This window comes from Thunnus albacares, chromosome 9 (genome assembly GCF_914725855.1).
Source record: "Thunnus albacares chromosome 9, fThuAlb1.1, whole genome shotgun sequence".
Classification (NCBI taxonomy): Eukaryota; Metazoa; Chordata; class Actinopteri; order Scombriformes; family Scombridae; genus Thunnus; species Thunnus albacares.
In genome coordinates this window covers 4137021-4157530 of record NC_058114.1, presented here as the reverse complement: position 1 = coordinate 4157530, position 20510 = coordinate 4137021, and the positions used below count along the sequence as shown (strand labels likewise).

The window sequence follows — 20510 nt, the reverse complement described above, 5'->3', positions numbered from 1 at the left end:
ACAATATTCAAGCAATAGGCTATTTATTAAAGTAAATATTTAAACTCTTAAGGAAAATACTGACATTCTCTCTCTCTCTGTCTCTCATACACACACATAGTACACTCAATCACTCACACACCAACTGTGAACTGATGGTAGTTACATCTGATGAGTTGGGCAGATTAAACAAAAACGTTTCCTCCCTCATCTTCATCTCTAATCCCAGTTTAATGTCACTCCTGCTTGTTAGAGTCAGATTCTAAAGTTTCAGTGTACGGAGCTAATTTCCTGCCAAAACTAAACACTCACTAACAAACACTGTGTGGTTTGAAAATATAGAACACCATTAACAAACTAATGCATTTTGTTTTACGTACCTATCAAACAAATACACAACATATTCCTAATAGTGGTCGATTGATGAGTTATTCAATGGCCGATGCCGATATTTAGTGAGCAGGGCGGCCAGTGGCCAATATATAATACCAATATCATGTTTTTTTCTTGCATTGGATTAAATACAACAATTTAACAATAATAATAATAACAAATGAGACACAAAATTGCTGAACTTAAATGAACACTAAAGTACACACTAAGTCAGTATAAAGGAAAATCAGAGATTTCGTTTTAAACACATACATTGTAATTGTAATTATAAAATAATTGCTGAAAACATGAAAAGACTGAACTATATAGTACTGACTGTTTTTCACTATTCTGTGTTGGATTTTTGTTCAGGCCTGAAATGGTGGCTCGATGACATGCTGGACCCGTACTTAGCATGACCCCTCCTTTAACACTATATAAAAACTAGCTCATGTAGAACTACCTTATAAAAGTACACATTTAAAATAGGTCTTGTTTTGTAGGTGTAGGACAAGCGACATGGATATTTTAAAAATAAAGCAACGTTAGGAGCCACTGTTTAATTCGGCACCTATTTTGTAGGTGAATGTGGATGTATTTCAATAAAAATGTAACTGTATCACAGATGGTTCATCCAATCACCTGCCAAGTATTTTTTGAAAACAGTTTCCAAAAACTTCTCAGATAGTTCTGTGTAATAAACCAACTGGCGCGTCAGGTGACTGCACCCAGTGCTCTTATTTTGAATTTGAAAAAGTATCATCTGATATTAAAGTATCTAATATCCACAGGTAATTAAAAAACTAAACTTTGTAAAGAAAAAAGATGAAAAACAACTTATGAACTTATGCATTGTGGAATGTCACAAATCGCTCTGTTACGCTACTTTTATTTACCCGCCAACATGGCCGGTAGGTTGAACAAATTTACCTGGTGGTTTATCTGATGGTTGACGGTTGCTAATTTCCAACCCTGGGTGACGGACGTTAAGTTAATACCTAATTCATGGCCTCATTACAGTGAAAAAGACACATTTATACTCTGACATTTATTAGTCAAATGGTGTTGATTTTTTTTTTGCAGTGGTTACAAACTGTTTGAACCTGAAAGCTTTGAACTGGCTGTTGTGGTCGGTTCTGATGATCTGTTAATGTGTAGAGAATTAACAAGATGCTCCTCCTGGAAACTGGCTGTGGTGCGACTGGACTGACACACACATACACACAAACACACACACACAAACACACAAAGCTACACAGGGCTGAAAATATGTCCACTCTTGGTATTGTTTTATCAGTAAAAGAGCTACGTAGGGCTACAATTCCTGTCTTTGTCAGTGTGATCTATTGAAAACTGTTTTGAGTAATCGATTAATCTTTTTGTCTATAAAATGTCAGGAAATAGTGGGGGTTTTTTTCATTTTGCCAGTAAGTATTTTAAATATTTTAATTATGAAAATTGTAAGATTGGAAATTTAAAGTCTGTCCATTGAAATTGCCAAAAACATATATTTTCTCTCTCACCCATCATAGCATGTTGCCTGTTTTATGTCCAAAGGTTTTGAGATACTCACCTCTTAAACTTGTGCTGCCACTTCAGTCCAGTAGAGATGAATTAAAAGCATTGAAAAATTACTCAGCAATGAGTCTTTCCAGACACAGCATCCCCGTTACTGAGGATGATCCACAGATGTCACTGCGAACAGACGTCATTCGGACTATTTCTTGTGATTAAAAGGAGATTGTGTTGAGAACTGTTGATGATGGAGTAACCGGGACGTCATCTCTGGACGTAGATGTTCTGACGCTCTGAGGAGCACAAATGATGTTTCAAACACCTCCATGTTGTGGAAGTAGCAGCAAAAATCTCAAAGGTGGAGTATGGGGGAATTTTTTGGGTGGGCAGGAGGGTAATTTTGATGAATCTAGCATTAAAGTTGTCCTTTAATTTAAGTTTAGTATGTTTGGTAGCTAAACTTACTAAATTACAGTATTTTTGTGCATTTGTGTTTTGCATCCGGTTGTTTGTGTGTGTGTATATTGAGGGGTTCATTTGTGTAATCCAGATTTGGTAAGACAGAGGGGGCCAGGACTGTGGCTGGACTCAGCCTCTGGTGACTTATTACTATTCATTTAGCTGCTGCAGTAAATATTGATTCATCAAGGGATTTTCAATTTGAGCCCCGTGACATCTCGTGAAATATCACCAAGTGTGTAGAAGTGAGGAGAGAGATAGGAGGAAGGGGGGACAGGTCGGGTCCCCGGGGAGAGTGTATCACCCCCCCGCCACCACCACCACCTATCTATCTGTTTAACTCCAAAGACCCTCCACTTTTATCAGTTTGGACCTATTGAGTGGAGCATGAGCTCATATTCTCTGCTCTTAACTACTGAGTGCTGCTCTTCATCTTTGGCCTATCAGACCCACTGATCCCTGTCCTCATATGTCCTCGGCTGTTATCTCTGTGCCTGCTCATAGCTGAACCCCTCACTCAGAGCCTCACATCTAAAAAGCCAACCTCACACAGTGATCCATAGGTGTCTAATGTCTTCTAGCTGAGTATATATACTGTGATGATATTGTTTTAATGTTTAAAGTAGGAGTCAAGGTTTAAACGATTTTTTGTCTTTTTAAAGGTAAGTAGAACTCAAGCTGTTCTTTTAAGATAATCAGACTACTCAGATACTCTGGGGGGGGAACATTTTTATGCATTCAGTCTTTCATTCAGTCAATTTTTATTAAGACAGAGTGGTGAGTTGAGGAATTAAAACCCCTCCTTTGCATGGACACCCTCACAGGACAAGAACAGCACATGTATGGTATTAATAAGACGATTTTCTTTATCAATATCACCAAATCACAAATGAATGCAAGTAGGCCTGCTGTTAATTATTATTTTCATCATTTATTAGTCTAACAATTATTTTCTTTATTAATCGTTTTGTCTATAACAAATCATCTGCTTTAGGTGATATATTGCTTGTTTTATTGAAACAATAGTCCAGATCTAGAGGACGACTGTCATATATGACAAGGAAAATGTCATTTTTGTTTTTCTGTCGGTAGAATAATCAATGAATTGTTGCAGCTCTGTTGAACTTTTCCACCATGATGGCTTACATCAGAGAAAATCTTCACATGTGTAAAACAAAAACCTGAATTTTATTTAAAAACTGCATGGTTTTTGCACAAAACTGCATGGGATTAGCATAAGGTGGGCCTGTCTGTAAAGGGGAGACTCATGGGTACCAACAGAACCCATTTTCATTCAGATATCTTGAGGTGAGAGGTCAACGGACCCCTATGCGCCAAAATTTACTTTGATTTACCTTTGGAGCGTTATTTAGCCACCTTCCCTACAAGCTAGCATGACATGGTTGGTATCAATGGACGCTTTAAGTCTAGTTCGTTCAGGACTTCACTCTACTCTCATTCTCTTTAGCTTTAAACTGAGTCTGCTACAGCCTCTAAAAGACAGTAGGCTTTTAGGGTTAACAAGAAAAGTCAACCGCCATGCTAGCAGCTCTGTAAGGTTGTACTTCCTGTTGGCACAGAGGACCTAGGCGAAGGAGCTTTATTTTTAAACTTAGGGGCATTTCAAAGTGATAAGCAGTACATAAGAAAATATTTCAGAACAGCATCTAAGAACTGAAATTTAAAACACAGAATGGAAAAAGTGATCCATAAAACCACAAAGAAGAAAATAAAACCTGTCATACATTTTCTCAGCACACTAACCAACTTATCCAGCTAAGCCTTTCAAAACCAGTCATTTCCTGCTCCCGGTCCCACAGGAAGTGAATGGATCCAGTACCAAGCATGCCATGCTCTTACCTGGTTTCAGCCATAACGTGCCCGGCGGTTGATTTAGTGCAGGGTGGCAGTTTGAAGGGGCGGGGTGGGGAGGGGGATCGGCTGCAGTATTTCAGCCCCCGCCACCAGAAAATAGATATAATCCCAACATTAACTCCATTAATAGTAGCAGGAGTTGAATTAAGAAAGCCGTAAAGCATGTACACTGGAGGATAAATTACAGCCCAACCCTCCCTTCATCTCTCTCACACCATGCCTATTCTTTCTCTCCCTGTCCCTTCTTTAATTTTCTATATCTCTGTGTTTGCTCTGTTTCTGTTCTTCCTTCTTTCTCTTTTAAGATACAAATTTTGTTTCACATCCAACAAAAATTCACCCAAATCTTATCTTAATTTTTTATCCTTCTTGTCTTCCACTTGTGCCTTTTTTTTTTTATCTGTGTCCGGCATATATGTTAAAGCCAACATGGTGGGACATCCCAACCCCAATCTAAGTATACTATTTTTGAGTGTATACATACACACACTCATACACGCACATGCTCGGTGCGGGCGCTCATCTCTTTTAGTGCTTCTGTATTGATCAGTACAGGATGTAAGAGACTGGGCAATAAAGTGAAGCAGCACTCTCTCTTCTTCACTTCTCTCCTCCTTTTCCCGCATTCACTCCCCCATTCATCCCCTTTTATACCCCAATTCATTCATTTACTCATTACTTATCACATTAGTCATCCACCCGTCGACCAACGGGAGCGCGTTATGATCCTCTCCTGCTGCCGTTCACACCGTCTTCTGCACAAATGCTCTCTGCATTGCGTCTTAACGCTACTTTCTAACCCCAAAAGAGGATTTTGTTCATTACAGTCGAGTCCCGTTTAATTTGGATTTGATAGGACTGTGATGCTTAACGACACTGCTTCGGTTTTCTTTTAAGAGCAGCAGTTCTCACCGTTGGAATTAGCCAGATGACTGTTTTTGCTGTGCTCTGTTTCAAGGGTAACTGTTTCCCCAATATGAGCTTACTAATGCTTTGGTTGCAGACAAATAGACAAGGGCAGCATTATTCTGAGCAGTCGCGCGACCCTACAAATTCTTCCCTGTCACTAAAACAAAAGTCAGATCATTCATCAACGGCGGCGGTAGTGCTGAATCGCGCTCTCCTTTATCTGCGCGTTGCATGGTCAGAGTAGTGAACGCACACACACCTGAAGGCCCACACACACACACAAACACACACACATGTGCATATGCATGCCGACTAGTCACAGGGGAGTTTCTCTGTGCCCTAACCCCCCCCTCCTCCTCCATTTCATCCTTTTTCCCTCCATATTTTTCCCTTTCTTTTTGACCTCCTGTCATTGTTTTCTGTTGCATAACACCTGAATAAGTGCAACTCCACACTCATCACACACGCTAAGATGATTGGTTAATTAATTGATTAGTTGAGTTACAGACATTGACAGACAATGATTTAGATAATCGTTAAAAAAGTTATTTATCAAGCAAAGCACCAAGCTTTCACCGGTTCCAGCTTTACAAATGTGAAGATTTAGGTTCTTTTCTCTGTTTTATATAATTGTAAATTCATTATCTTTGAGTTTTTGACTGTTGGTCGGACAAAACAAGCAATTTACAGATGTAACTTTGACATTTTATGGAGCCAAATGACTGTACAATTAATCAAAAGTACAACCGATACGTTGATAGTGATAGTATGTGTAATGTTTTTGTTTTTAATGTCACTTTCCTGTTTTTTCTGATAGAATATAGAAATTTTTGAGTGCTGGCTCTGTACTCCAGCACCTTTTATAGTAAGAGATTAAAGTGCTGCTATTCAGCTCATGTTTGTGGTTGTTTATATCCATATTATGTGAACAGTGTAGGAAGTGTAGACTTATCATTGACCTATTACAGGGTGTTAAAGGAGCGGCTGTGACTGAGCAGGTAGAGGGTCGGTGATTCAGTCCTTGACTTCTCCTGTGTGTCCCTCTTCGATGATGGGAAAGTAGTGTCCAGGTTGAAAAATCCCAAAGTTTCCCTTTAGTATAGATAATATTGATTAGTGGGACTTTAAATTGTTTGGCAATCTGGGTGATGACTGTATAGATGTGTTCCTCAGGCTTTGTAGACGACAAAGAGGCAGTGGTATATATCTAACACTGAAAGGGCTTCTCCCTAAAACAACTTTGCTGTCCAGCAGTGGAGGATTTGTGCGTCAGACGGGCCTGCAGGCTCTCTGATAACAGATATCCCCCTAGAGGTCATCACAGAAAACAGGCCAAGGAGAGTCCGGGGACAGAGAAGAACTCCACCTTTTCCTTTGAGATGATGTTATTGCTTTTTGATTGTTTGATTCTTGCGGTTTGCTTCTCCTCTCTCATTACAGACAGATGACTTTATTGCGTCTGTAATCTGCTCCCATAGAGGCTTTTTTCACTAATGGTGTTAAACTTATTCACATGGCTGCGTGTGTCTCACTGGTCCTGTGTTTGTGGCTCTCAAACTGAAATCCTCATCTAACAAAAACACAGATCTACATGTTTGTACCAAATCTGTCTTTTCCTTCACGTTGACAGTGCTGCCAGTTTATCCAGGAGTAGTTCAGCAGAAATTTAGTAATATGAACGCTTGGGTTTGAGATTGGCTCCAGTCGAACTGTGTTATGATTAAAGTGTAATCAGACCACTATACTTACTCCCACTACTCCCACTGATGATTACATCAGTAGTGACATTCTTTTATTGTTAGCAAGACGACAGAAGAGATAAAATACCTCACTGACGTATGAGTAAAGAATAACGTTCAAGCCCAAAATTATGACTTTATTTTGTAGGGTTTGTGAGAGATTGACACTCTCTCACTTGCTTGTTCACATTTACACTTCATGTAACTACAACATCCTTGATTTGAAACCAGCCAGCGACCTCTCTTACATACCTCTCTCCATCCTACCATCCATCTCCATCTCCATCTCTACCATCATGTCAATAACATAAAGAACAGTGTCAACATCATTTTCTGGCAACAACAGTAAACAACAAGTAAAAGTCCAGGAGATTAAAACAGTGTGTAATCAGACTCACTCTAAGGTTTGGACTCATCCAGATGAACCCAGTGTGAAAACCTCCTAACAGACTGGGTGTTACACCCCCCAGTCATACCCCTGACTGCAGCTCCGTGTCAGGGTTAACTGCCATCTGTGTTAACTGTTCATGTCATATCCCCATTAACCTCCATTGTGGCTCCCCAGGCCGCCTGCTCCTTGTTTAAGCCTCCCTGGGTGGCAGTCAGCGCTCCAACATTAGCCTCCATTACGGCTCCCCTGGCTGCAGTTGCCCTGTGTAGGGCAGCCACTGATCTTGTATCACTGAAACTGAGTGTCTGTGCCGCTGAGTTATGGCGTGCAGTCAGGAAGACCCGTCTACATGAACGCCACTGATGGCTGATTTTTTTTGCTCCTTTTTTTTTTTTTTTTTTTTCTTATTTGCAGCAGTGCAGCAGCTCTCTGCTCTCAGCCGCTGCATGTTAGGGGTCCGTGTCAGTTGTTTTGTGCGCGGCGTGCGTTTGGGGTAACCCTCTCTTTTCTCTGTAATGGGAGGCATGAACTCTCGCTCTAAACCCATTTCCAGCCCATCTGAAATACGGCAGCAAATTACCTCCAGCGGCGCCCTGCACACCAGCCCCAATCCGCCCCAAATAGAAGTGACAGGACAGCGCAATTTATCGCCATAACCCCTGCACCGCCCCACCACCACCACCACCACCACCTACTAGCATCTCTGTACACACCGCAGGCTCGCACATACGGCCGCCGCACACATGCACAAGTCAGCTGAGTGACTCCTGAACGGTGAGCATGTGTGTGTAGATTGTGTATACTGTACGTACTGTAGCCAGTGTGTTGTGATACTGCATGTGTGTGTGTGTGGTCTCTACGCTCCAGTGTAGGGGCCAACCTCGCTGCTCTGGCCCCCTGCCCTGCCTATTATCTCATTGATTTCCTCCTCTCCTCTTTTCAATTCTCTCCATTTCCACACTGCCGTCCTTTCCATTAGAGGAGCAATTTAACAGAGTGCTGTGACATGGGAGGGAGAGAGAGAGAGGAGAGGAGGAGGGGAGGGAGGGAGGGAGGGAGGGAGGGAGGAGGGGAGGGAGGGGGAGACTAGAGGATGGGAAACATAAAGTGAGGAGGGGAGATATAGTGGAAGAGCTGGAGGGAAGACAGGCAAAAAGAGGGGAGGGATGAACAGATATTATCATTCCAGCTCAGAGCACGACTGAAAATTTCACACAGTTTGTGCACCGAGCTTAACCGATAATTAGAATCATTCCAAGTTTAAATAAATCAGAATCATCCTTTAGTGAATATATGACTTTAAGTACATTTAAATACAAGTTCAGGATGTATTCTCATCCTTTATTTCATCTGCATCTGTCTTTCTCTTTCTGTTCTCCCCCCCCCCCTCGCAGGAGTTTCCTCCAGAGCCGTCGGAGGGCTCCCCACGACAGACACCCGTCATCCACTCAGCACTGGAGAGGAACCGGCATGTGCTGGATACGTGGTTCCCTGTACCGAGTGTCAGCCAATAAGCTGTCCCGCACGGTGGCGTCCAACATGTCGATCAATCGAACAGGTACGCTGCTGCTTATCATCAGAAACTACGACCACAACTTGTATCGTCTCATAACAATTGTGTCAAGTTCCCTCTGAATCCGAGATGACTGTAAGTATTCACAGGTAAGGAAGGAAGAAAAGATTTTCTAGATCAACGCCTTCTTCAATCAGGTATTGATCGAGAGAAATCTGTGGGTGTAAAAACATAGATCCTGATTTTACTTTTAATTTGTTAAGAAATGCAGCCGTCAAGCTGTGGTGATTCTGTTGCTTTTGAGGAAACAAAAACAGTTTAAAGTGATGAGTTCAAGATCTACTCTCTGATATCTGAAGTCCACCTTGATCCAAAACTACATATGCTGGAAGCTAACATAACAAAAGAACCAGACAGTTTACATTGATCCTGAACAGTAAGCTGAAAGTATGATGGACGTAAACACTCACTTGAGGATGTCGTATGTTGTACGATTGTAAAAATTTTAACATTTTCAGACTTGGTGTGCAGAGGCCTTTAATAGTAAATGAGGATTCGATCTTAATTACAGCATTTTCTAGTTTAGAGGACTGAAATGTCATGATTGTTACTGACCCTGATTTAAAGATGTTCATGTGGAGTTTTCTTGAAAATAAACAATAGCTCTTTTAACATTCAGTGTTTAAAATGCATCCTGTGTATCCATGAGGTCAAAAAAATAAAACATATGCAAAGCTGAGTTTTAAAAATAGTTTAAATCCTGCAGCGTAGAAGACAACAACGAATGTAAACGATTTAAATTCATCATCGTCTTCTTCTTTCAGCATCACCGCTGTCTACTATTGATCAGTGGAATAGCATGAAACTGGTGCGAAGAATGTGTGTGTTGCTGCTCACGCCCATGCACTTGCATCCTTGTGTGTGTGTGTGTGTGTACACAATACACACAAAACAGGCACCCACTTGTTAAAACACTGCCATCGAGCCACTAGTGGTCAACAACTCCACAGGGAACCTTTAAATGTGCCAATGGATGCCTAGAGCCCTGTACTGTGTCTCCGGTTAAAGCAAAACAAATTGAAGGGTTGAGAAGGTTTTTGTGACCACACACACACACACACACACACACACACACACACACACACACACTGTACATTTCTACATTCAGGACATGGATCGTGAGTGCAGCACAGTGAGTCTGCGTGCAGCCGGAGGTGATACCGGAGTGTGTATTCATGTTCGTGGCTGTAACTCTGTCCACATACTCTCTAATAGACTTAGGGGAGCTTGCTGGATTTGCCATCTGAAATAATAAAGTTGTCATCTGTCAGAGCGGCGAGGGGGAGGGTCTGGAGAACTGGACGGTGCAGATTAAAGCCTGGATCTGCCTCTACCTCCTGCGCACACTTTCTCTTTTTCTGTACATTCTCTAGCGACTAAAGTTTCAGGTGAAATTGAAGAGCTCCACTCTGTTTAAACTCGTGACCGGCATCCCAACAACACTTCACACACACACATTCTAGCATCCTCCAGGAAAAAACACAGGTGTCCTCTCAGCAGGATGTTGTGATTTTACATCTTCCCCGGTGAGCCTTACATTTGTTCTTGGTCCGGAGCCACAGGCCTGTAATCCAGCTCTGCTTAAATCATACCAGAGCGCACACTCGATGAGAGCCCTAACAGCCAAAAAGTTCCAAAATTAGCGGTCTGAATAAGATCAACTGCCATCTGTAACCCCACCCAGCTCGCCTTCTTGTCCTCTTCTCCACTTCTCTCATGGCTTCCAGAAACCCTACACACACACACACACACACACACACACACACATATACACATATATACACAGACACCTTCTCCACCAGTGTTTGACGGGTGCATTGAGTACATAGTGTTTATGATGTTCTCAGACAGAGCTGGACGTCACGTTTGGCTTTGGCACCAACGTGTCAAACCACCACAGTATAAATAACCAGTCGCATATCAAGTTGTTATTGCATCTGTCTGCATAGACAGACACAACTACAACAACAACTACTCCATCTGATATGGTAGGAAAAAAATGAAAGCTTTCTTTTTTCCCAGACCTTCTCTCCCTTTTCCAAATATGTATCTATATCATTGTCACTATGCAAAACCTATTGCTGTAATGTTGTAGTAACATCTCACGACATACGTCACTCATGCAGAGTTTACAGGGCTTGCACATATTGCTCCAGGACTGCTACCACGACTTGACTGAAGAGAGTGTAACGCATCTAAAAGTGAGAAACAGCTGTAAACGCTCAAACATACCTTGATTTTGTCATTTATTTCACTTTACCTCAACATGTGGTGCATTCTCATGCTTGCACTTTTCATGAGGAGAGTTATCAGTCCTTGCACGCTAATCAGCACAAGAAGCAACTATTGGCAATTTTGTATTAATGAACATCAAAATTCAGTGAAAGCAGTGATCATTACTTTTACTTGCAAAATGTGTGGTATGGAACCATCCATGTAAATTCATATTTCTGACATAAAAACATTTGAAAACGGCTCAAATTTGACCCGAGGATAACAGGAGGGTTAAAAGCCGGGTCTCTGATAATGGCTACCCGCATGCTACAGCTTAGTGGTGCACTGCCAAAATGGTCCGGGTGGAACTCAAGCACTTGAATTATTGTTCCACTGATTGGAGTAAGTAGATTACTGTATTTACTGGTAATGTAGTAACAAAAATTTAACACAAGGAGGCTTCGTACTAAAATATGAGCAAATATACATGTTATATTTATAACATCTGTTATATATATATAAATATATATATATATATATATATATATATATAATCCTCCTGTCTATATATATATATATATATATATATATATATTAGTGCACCACTAATATATATATATATATATATATATATATATATATATATATATATATATATATATATATATATATATATATATATATATATATATATATATATATATATATGTATATATATATGTATATATATATATATATATATATATATATATATATATATATAGACAGGAGGATTTAGAAATAAAGGTCTGTCTGTAACATAAGCCTGCTTCCAGTGAAGGCCCGGTACCCTCTGCAGTCGAGGTAAATAAAGGCTCTGGCCACTATTAGGAAATAATGTATATATAAAAAAAAAAAGAAGACATGCAATGTAGGAATTCTTTGAATTTGTGTGCAATTCTGTAAAATTTTGACCTTAAGTTTTTGACCTTAACTGTGTCAAAAGCAGATTTGAGAAAACACCAAATGTTTGTTGGTTTTACGTCTTAGCTACAACTTGGATGATGCAGATGATCCATTATTTGGGGTACAGGCAGCTTGTTGAGTCTGGACATTTATATGAAGCAGCAGAGACTCCAGCTGTAAGAGAGAATGATATTTTTGACAAATTCAGCTGCATACAGAGGACAGTAACTTCACACCCAGTGGAGACTGAATGTGTAAGGAGTTCATGTCACTTTTGACTTACTGTAGAGATTGTTAGATAGATTAAAGGATATGTTTCCATTTTGTCATGTCTGTCTTAAAGCAACATTCAGGTGTCCATATGAACAGTGAAAGAGGTTTTCCTCGCTGTAATCATTCCTCCTGTTCATACTTGTTATTAAAAGATCCTTCAAATGTGCTTTCAATGTAAGTAATGGAGGCCAAAATCCACAGTGTGTCCACACAGTCATTTCAAAGTTTATCTGAAGCTTATATGAGGCTTCAGCAGTCTGAGTTAGTCATATCAAGTGGATATCTGACACATTTACAGTCTTTTTAGCATCAAATTCCCTCTTTGTGTTTCCTTGGACAGTGTTTCCCTGTTGAGCTGCGGTGGAAGTATAGTAACAAAAAGAGGGACTTTGGCACTAAAAAGACTGAAATGTTGAAAGATATCTACTTGATTTGACTCATTTGGATGCTGAAGCTTCATATTAGCTTAGCATTGTAAATGCATTATGAAGGGATCTTCTAATGGTCAGTATGAACAGGAGGAATGATTACAGCAAGAAAAACATGTTTCAGTGTTCATTTGGGCTCCTGACTGATGTTTTAAGACAGACTTGCAAATTTGCGAACCTGTCCTTTAAACTGAAAAACAACTCAGGATATGCGATGCATGTAAGTTGTTCATTGTCTTTTTTTCTCCAATATTAGGAAGAAGTTTCAGCCTTTCCAACGTCTCACCTGTGAATCCTGCTTTGAATCGGCCCTTTAGCACTCGTCATCTGGCCAGGTAGGCTCATCTGATACACCAATGGTGTGAACATTTCTTTATATGTAGCTAACTTTAAAACTTTTTAATCAACAGTTATATATGAGCCATCCTGCTGACTCTTCTCCTCACACAACAGCACCATCATGAAATCAAATCCAGCCAAGACTGTTGCATTTGATCCTCCTCTCTCTCTCTCTCTCTGCCTCAATATTAACTGCCTTTCATCACCGTCAACTTAAGTTGTAAAGCCAGAAGTAATCTTTTAAAATTAAAATTAGCATATGGTGAATACCTTTACCCGGATACCTGTTACGAAACACTAATCCTGGCACACAAGCTGCTTATTAATCGTTTGTGGATACCTATGTGAATACTTTTGTCTGTTTTCTGAAACAAGCCGTGCAGTCCAGCGGAGTCTCGCCATCATCAGACACGCTCGTCAGAAGAAGCAGCCGAGGCAGTACTGCATGTACTACAACCGCTTTGGCAAGTGCAACCGTGGCAGCAGCTGTCCCTACATCCATGACCCGGACAAGGTGGCTGTTTGCACCAGGTAACATAAACATGTGAAAAAATCTACTTGGTCAGAAGGCTCCAGCTGGAGAGCAACAGGGTGGAAAGCTTGTTGTTCTGACAACTGAACAGGCAGTTGGATTACTTCCAAGATGAGCTGCAATGATTAGTCTATCTAATCTAATCTGAGTCTGTCTGCAGAGAATGAATTGCCAACTATTTTGATAATTAATTAATTGTTTTGAGTCATTTTTCAAGAAAAAAAATTCTCTGGTTTCTTTAGTCCACTGTGAACTGAATATCTTTGAGTTGTGGACTGTTGTTCAGGACAAAACAAGACATTTTAGGTTGCATCTTGGGCTTTGGCTAACGTTGATCGACATTTTTCACCATTTTCTGACATTTTAGAGACCAAACAACTTGATGAATTGAGAAAATAATTGATTAATTGATGATGAAAATAATTGTTAGTTGCAGCCCTACTTTGATGAACACATAACTCTCCATTATTCAATGAACAATACAAAAAAATGAGCAACTGTGCTAGAAAATAGCCCGTGTATATATAAAAACTTTATATATACACGGAAAAGTCAACTACATCACCCAAGAATCATCCGGGTCATTGAAATTCAGATCCATGGGCATCTAATAATAAGCTAAAGCTAAAGGCTTCATGATGTAGAAACATGATAAAACATTCAGCTCTTTAAGTCAGTCCTCTGTCTCAGATTAATTCAGAAATCATGACACAGCATTTCGTTCCCAACTGCAACAGTGACGCATCAGAATTTCCTACAACTCTGATTGGCTTCTTCTCCGAGGCAACAGATGAATGTTGGGGTTCATGGCTATTGTAGTATTCAGAGCCATTTGTTATTCCAAATTGGTGGAAAAAAATTATGGCCCTATGATAAACCTTGTGTTGTTACATTATTAAAAGAAGAACTTCGAAACATGACTTTCAGTGGTAAAAAAAAAATTTTTTGAGAACCAGTGGCTTCTCTCCTCTATTAACGTCTGCATTTCATCTGTTGTTTTTCTGCAGGTTTCTGCGAGGGACGTGCAAGCAGGCAGACGGGACCTGCCCATTCTCCCATAAGGTGGCCAAGGAGAAGGTAACACACACGCGCATTGCCAAGATGTTGGACACCATGGTGTTTTATGGGTTTTCATTGCAAAGGCCAGGGTTGGGTACAGTATGTAGGTATAAGATGACACATTATTGGGTACAGTCACCGTGGATCGTATTTGCGTTCTTGGCATGGCTCCTGTTTCCATGATACAGGAAGGACTAAAGCAAGACTTGACCTGATGGTGTTCAGGCAGGGGCTGATGGGTAAGGCTAAAGGTTCGAACCTGTGACTTGAGGGTCACCTGTTCGATCTACAGGCCAGCAGGATCAATCTGGGTGTGTATTGCTTTCTCCTTCCTCATCACCACCTTCCAGGCGAATTTGTGGAAACTACTGACAAAAATGTTATAATTATTTTGTTTTGTTGTTGTTTTATATTTGAGTTTAGCAAATGTTTCTTGTTCTGGTTTGTATGAACAGCAAAATGGAACACGATCTTCACCTCAGACCTTTGGATACATACCTTATCAGGTTGGGGGGCAACAACAACTCCCTCAGCTTCAGGCTGAGTGGCTAAAATTAATTTCACTGCATTTAGTCGATGGACAGAAAATTTGTAAACAATGATTTGGATGATCAATGAATTGTTTAGCAAGTAAACTGTCAAGCAAAAATGCTCAAACTGTTTCCTGCTTCCAAAATAAGCGATTTTGACGACATCTCCTTAAACACTCAGAAAGTGTTTTTTTGATGTTTTATGGTGTAAATGATTAATCAGTAAACATTACATTTCTTATTTAGAGTTTTAATAATAACAATGATGTCAGCATGTATCACAACAGGAGAGATGTATGTGATACACACAGAAAACCTAATTGATGATCAATTCAATTAATTGTGTTACACTGTTGTTCATTTGATCAGACAAGCCTCCTCACATATGTAAAAAAACAAATCCTAAAACTCTTTTTTTTGCTTTTAATTAGAATTTTCTCATAATTGAATTTTTAAAATGAAACGCTCCTATTATCACTGAATGATTCCACTAAAAGTTGACAGTATTGAATCATCACCGAGCCCAAACTCAACCCCAGCAAACCAAAAGCATCCAAATCAATCCAATTTCCAACATTATGAATCTCTTACTGACCTGAACTGACTCATATCATAATTTTTGATAGACGTCTATAAACTGACAGAAACTGGTCATACTGTAATTGAACTGGATAAGCATATCAGAAGTGAGCCATCATGAGACAGCAAATACATGCACTGATTTATTGAAAATCATTTATTGTTACATTCACTGATATCAGATCGAGTTTAGGTCGTTTTCACTCCACCTCCTTTTAGACTTTTTCAATTCCAGGAAGTTACTGCTGCATGCATTGACGCATGACGGCATCACCTGGTGGTTGTATGCGCATTTGGGCAAAGTCTCCATCTGCTCTGTGAGTTGTTTTGTACAAATTAGCTCAAGCTGGTGAGGAAAGACTCTTGTCCGTTTAGGGGAAAGTGTAGCCAGTCAAAAAGGGAAAGCAGTTCTTTTTCTGTCTTCTATTTTCTTTTCCTTGAGACAAACAACCCTACAACAGGTGTCCTAATGCCTCACCCTCCACATACACACACATACACACACACACACACAATGCCCTGCACCTGTGTTGGTTGTCACACTGCTGACTGTAAGTGCTGAGAGCCCAGCTGTCTGTTTGTAATGCCACCTCTCCAACAGCCCCACCTGCCCCCCCTCACCACCACCACCACCACCCCTATCCCTGTGGCCCCTCCCTCCACAGGATACTCTCCCGCTCTTGTTTCATGCGGACCCCTTAAACCGGACTGTATGGAGGCTTCCGGGAGAAGGGGGTCAATATGTGGGGGGGGGTGGGGGGAGGGGTGCAGGTTTATGCAGCCCTCCAAACCTGATCCGGGTTGCTAGTGTGGATAGGCGAGCCCAAATCCTCCTGCCCCCCCTCCCCCCCTCCCCACTACCACAAATACCTCGAAACCAGACACCCCTCAGCCTACTCCCCTGGCATCACCCCCCCACCTACCCTCCCCATGCCCAGGAACTGCACCCCCACCCCCCGCCCCCTTCTGCCCACTGGCCCAGTCTGTGCACACATCCAAAGCACATAAACACATCATGAGAGCTGGACGAGCTGCAGCCTGGATAAATATTTCTGTAGCAGTTAATTAGGTAGAACTGATCCCATCCCAACGAGGTGGAGTCTCCCTCTCACACTCCTCCCCCCAGACCTCCCCTCCCTCCCTCCCTTCCATGTTTCTCCACCAAACCCCCCCCTCAGGGGTATATTTAGACCGGCCTCCACCAGGCTCACCCCCGCACGCCAAACAGTAGATCTCTCTCTGCGCACACACACACACACACACACGCACACACACACACCCTGCACACATGCTGTCAAGACACACATTCACTCTCATTCTGCTGCTGTCAACTGCAATTAAGGTCATTTAGCCGCTCAGTGTGACAGATCGCTTGGCACACGGGACACGTCTAAATTGTACATGACTGTGGTGTGTTTTTTAAAACCACATGTCTGTTTACAAAGTCCTATAATCTCATGTAATCTCACTCCTCATCACCCCCTGCTCCTCTCCGTGTTGTTGTTCCTCTTTACTTTTTCAAAATCAAGAGGAAATGATCTTGACAGAGAATAGACATGAATTAGAAAATAAAATTTGTAAACCATCTTTACCCTTACTCCTCGTTACTCAATAACCAGGATGTTTTCAGGAACAAAGCCAAGGATAAAAAGTGCTTTATCCACAGTCAGATTCAAATCAATTCAATCTGTTTTTGGACATTTTGCCAATAAAGTCTCATGGGTTTTGTGTTAGTCTATGTCCTGATTTAAAAGGTTTTATAGTTCCTCTTTTCAGCCTGTACTATGACTGTTTTCTCTAGTTGAGATGACTTCTGTTTCTGACTTTTCTCCTACCTGCAGATGCCAGTGTGCTCCTATTTCCTGAAGGGAATCTGTAACAACAGTGACTGTCCCTACAGTCATGTCTACGTGTCCCGCAAGGCTGAAGTGTGTGAGGACTTTGTTAAAGGTTACTGTCCTCAAGGAGAGAAGGTAAACACACACACAAACACACGATAAACGTTCAATCTGAGGCAGGTATGACTGTACCGTGTGAGCCCCATTCAGTCCAAATGTCTTATTTCATTGTTTCTCTAGAGGGACAAACAAATAAACCAATAAATAAATAAAAGCCAATCTGTTTAGCTACGGCTCACCAGGCACTGCCTTTTTAAAAATATAATCTTTACATCGATGCAACTGTGATTCATCAAAATCTATATATCCATCTCAGATGAGGAGGTACTCTACAGGCTATCAGACAAAGGAAGAATTTGAGATACAAAATAATTCAACTTTTCTTGAGTCTTGACCAGCAACAATGCCACAATATAGGACAGCCGGATATTCCGGCACAGAGCGTGCACCTGCACTAACGTCCGTTAGGCCTCCACTGGTGTGTGGGTTTACTTAACCCGCTTTTAGACAACAGACACGATAATGATGCTCGTCTTCTGAAACCACATTTGACCCATGTCACAGATTCAGCTCTGTTTGTCACTGTCAGGAGAGTTTCAGCCTGCAGTGTCGTTCCACTTTACTCCTAAACCACATAATTACAAAAAATGACAGCCTGAAGCAATAGGCTTCACTTTCACTTTTCTTTTTCTTGCTGGCAGCCTCGTGCTCAACCATTATGTGAATTGTCTCTTTCTCTCTGTCACTTGGGAAATCAGTGAAATTACATTTAAACATCAGTTTCGTTAAATTTAGTTTCCATTCCCAATTGAGATACCTTATCAGCAAAGCTCTGACTGGTGACAGGTTGATGCAGGGGGACCCATTGAGAAGGACCAGTCCAGTTTAAATCCATGTCGCTGTGTCAATCTTAACAGAAGCATAGAAATCAATATATGTGGCAGTTTGGGACTTCATATTGGTTTGACCTCAGTAAATCTTTGTTTTGCACTCCACTAACACAATCACTTGATGAAAGGGGAACTCAATTTTACAAAAATCACACTTTTGTCTGTACATCAATATCTGTTTTTCAGACATGTGTAGTATAAAGCCTTTTGTGTCTTCAGGTTATGTCACTTGAGTCAGCGTCGGTTGGGTCTGAAGACTAAAGTTTGAAAATTTTGTAGCTAGCTCATCATCTCTGCTCGAGGCTAGCAGCACCAGGCTACATTAGCTGCTCCTAGCATAACATTTTGCATTTACATTTTGTCATTTGGCAGATGCTTTTATCCAAAACAACTTACAGGCAAGGCAGGACATTGGACTTTCAAAAGAGCTGTGACAACACACCTGAATCTGTACAGTCAAGTTGCATTGTGGGTAATGTAGGCTCCAGGTTTTGACAAGGAAGAAGAATGGAATAAAAAATATAATATCTCTGCTTCTGTTGCATCGGTTTTGATACTTAAAAAAGAAAAACATGGTGAGTCGGGCGGTGTCGTAAGAGTATGGTGCTAAATCGATGGACATTCCTTTAAGTTCTTTGTCTAAGCTGTGTTCTTCATTTAAACGTATAATTATGTTGTACAACATGTATACAGTTCCATTGAAATTAAACTGAGGCTTAGGTAAACAAGTAGTTTGGTAACCAATCCGTCCCTCTCACACACACACACACACATACGCACGCAGTGACACACAGGCAGGAACAGCTGCAGAGGGTGGTGGTCCATAATGGCATAACTGTAGTGTCTGAGTGACACATTGAGGGCCTGATGGGTAACAGAGAGCCACCTACAAATGACTCCCGAGTCCTCCCCCTCCACACACACACTCTGCCCCTACATCCACTTCAAACACACTCTCCCCTCCTGTGTTTTCGCCTCCCTTTGTCTCCCCCTCTCCTCCTCTCTCTGCTTGTTTTTGAACGTCGAGTGTGAAACAGATGCTTTTTCACACTGTCAGACCTCATTTAAATAGCGCATGGGGAAATGAGGATATAGAAAACAAAAGGGATATTAATATTTATTCTATTAGCTGAAGTGCTTAGGTCTGTGATTTTCCCCCTGTGTGTGTGTGTGTGTGTCTTTGTGCCTAAGCGCATGTGTGTGTGTGTTTATGGAGCATTGCGCTCTGAGGCTCTGGCGGCTCTATGATGGATAGCAGGCAGTAATTATAGATGGGAAAACTGCTGAGGATGGCACTATGGGCCAGGCAGGCAGACACTCCAGCAGCTCAGGGGTTAAGTCTGCTCCTCACCTCCATCCTCCTCCTCCTCCTCCTCCTCCTCCTCCTCCTCCTCCTCACCACAGACTTGCCACCATCCTGCTTCATCCTAGCTTTGTCTCATACTCACCCTCCGCCTCGTAGGATTTGTCTGCGCCTTCCTAATTGTCCCCGTCCGTCTTCACTCAACAGCATCTATCGTTATTTATTTCCAGCTTTCTGTTTTTTCTAATCTGGCAGCTTGATCCCATCTTCTCTCAAGGCCCAGACGTACCAAGTTGACAGTCACTCTAGTTTGGTTCCAGTCAGACCCTTTCAGCTGCCGTTTGGTCAGTTGGTCAGTCACTAATTCACCAGGCTGATTTCTCCCTTTTAATGCAGTTTCTCCTGAGTAAAGATACTCGTAACTCCTAGTCAACTTCTAAGCACTTATGACGATATTCATCAGTTTTCATCAGCCCTCTATCAGCTGTCCTGCTGTGTAGTCAGATGCAACTTTTAACAGAAGACCTGAAGCTACACCTCAGTCAGTCTTTCTCTTTTCTTTATTTTTCAGTCATCTGTCCGAGAGAACAGATACACTTCAACAAAAAACAACATATCAGGGGCAGTGAGCGCTGCCAAATGCTAAACACTGGCAGAGGATACAGCTGATGTAGACAAAATGTTAGTCAAAATGCATCTTTTCTTCTT

General features: G+C 41.3%; 1 protein-coding gene across 1 annotated transcript in view; it reads left to right on the top strand.

Moving 5' to 3' along the window:
* The window catches only part of zc3h3 (zinc finger CCCH-type containing 3), a 69733-nt gene that overhangs the window by 37254 nt on the left and 11969 nt on the right, over positions 1-20510 (top strand). Inside the window, exons 5-9 of the mRNA XM_044361095.1 lie at positions 8634-8797; positions 12929-13007; positions 13387-13542; positions 14551-14620; positions 17553-17684. Coding sequence (XP_044217030.1) covers positions 8634-8797; positions 12929-13007; positions 13387-13542; positions 14551-14620; positions 17553-17684 — 601 coding nt within the window. The remainder of the gene's footprint in view (positions 1-8633; positions 8798-12928; positions 13008-13386; positions 13543-14550; positions 14621-17552; positions 17685-20510) is intronic.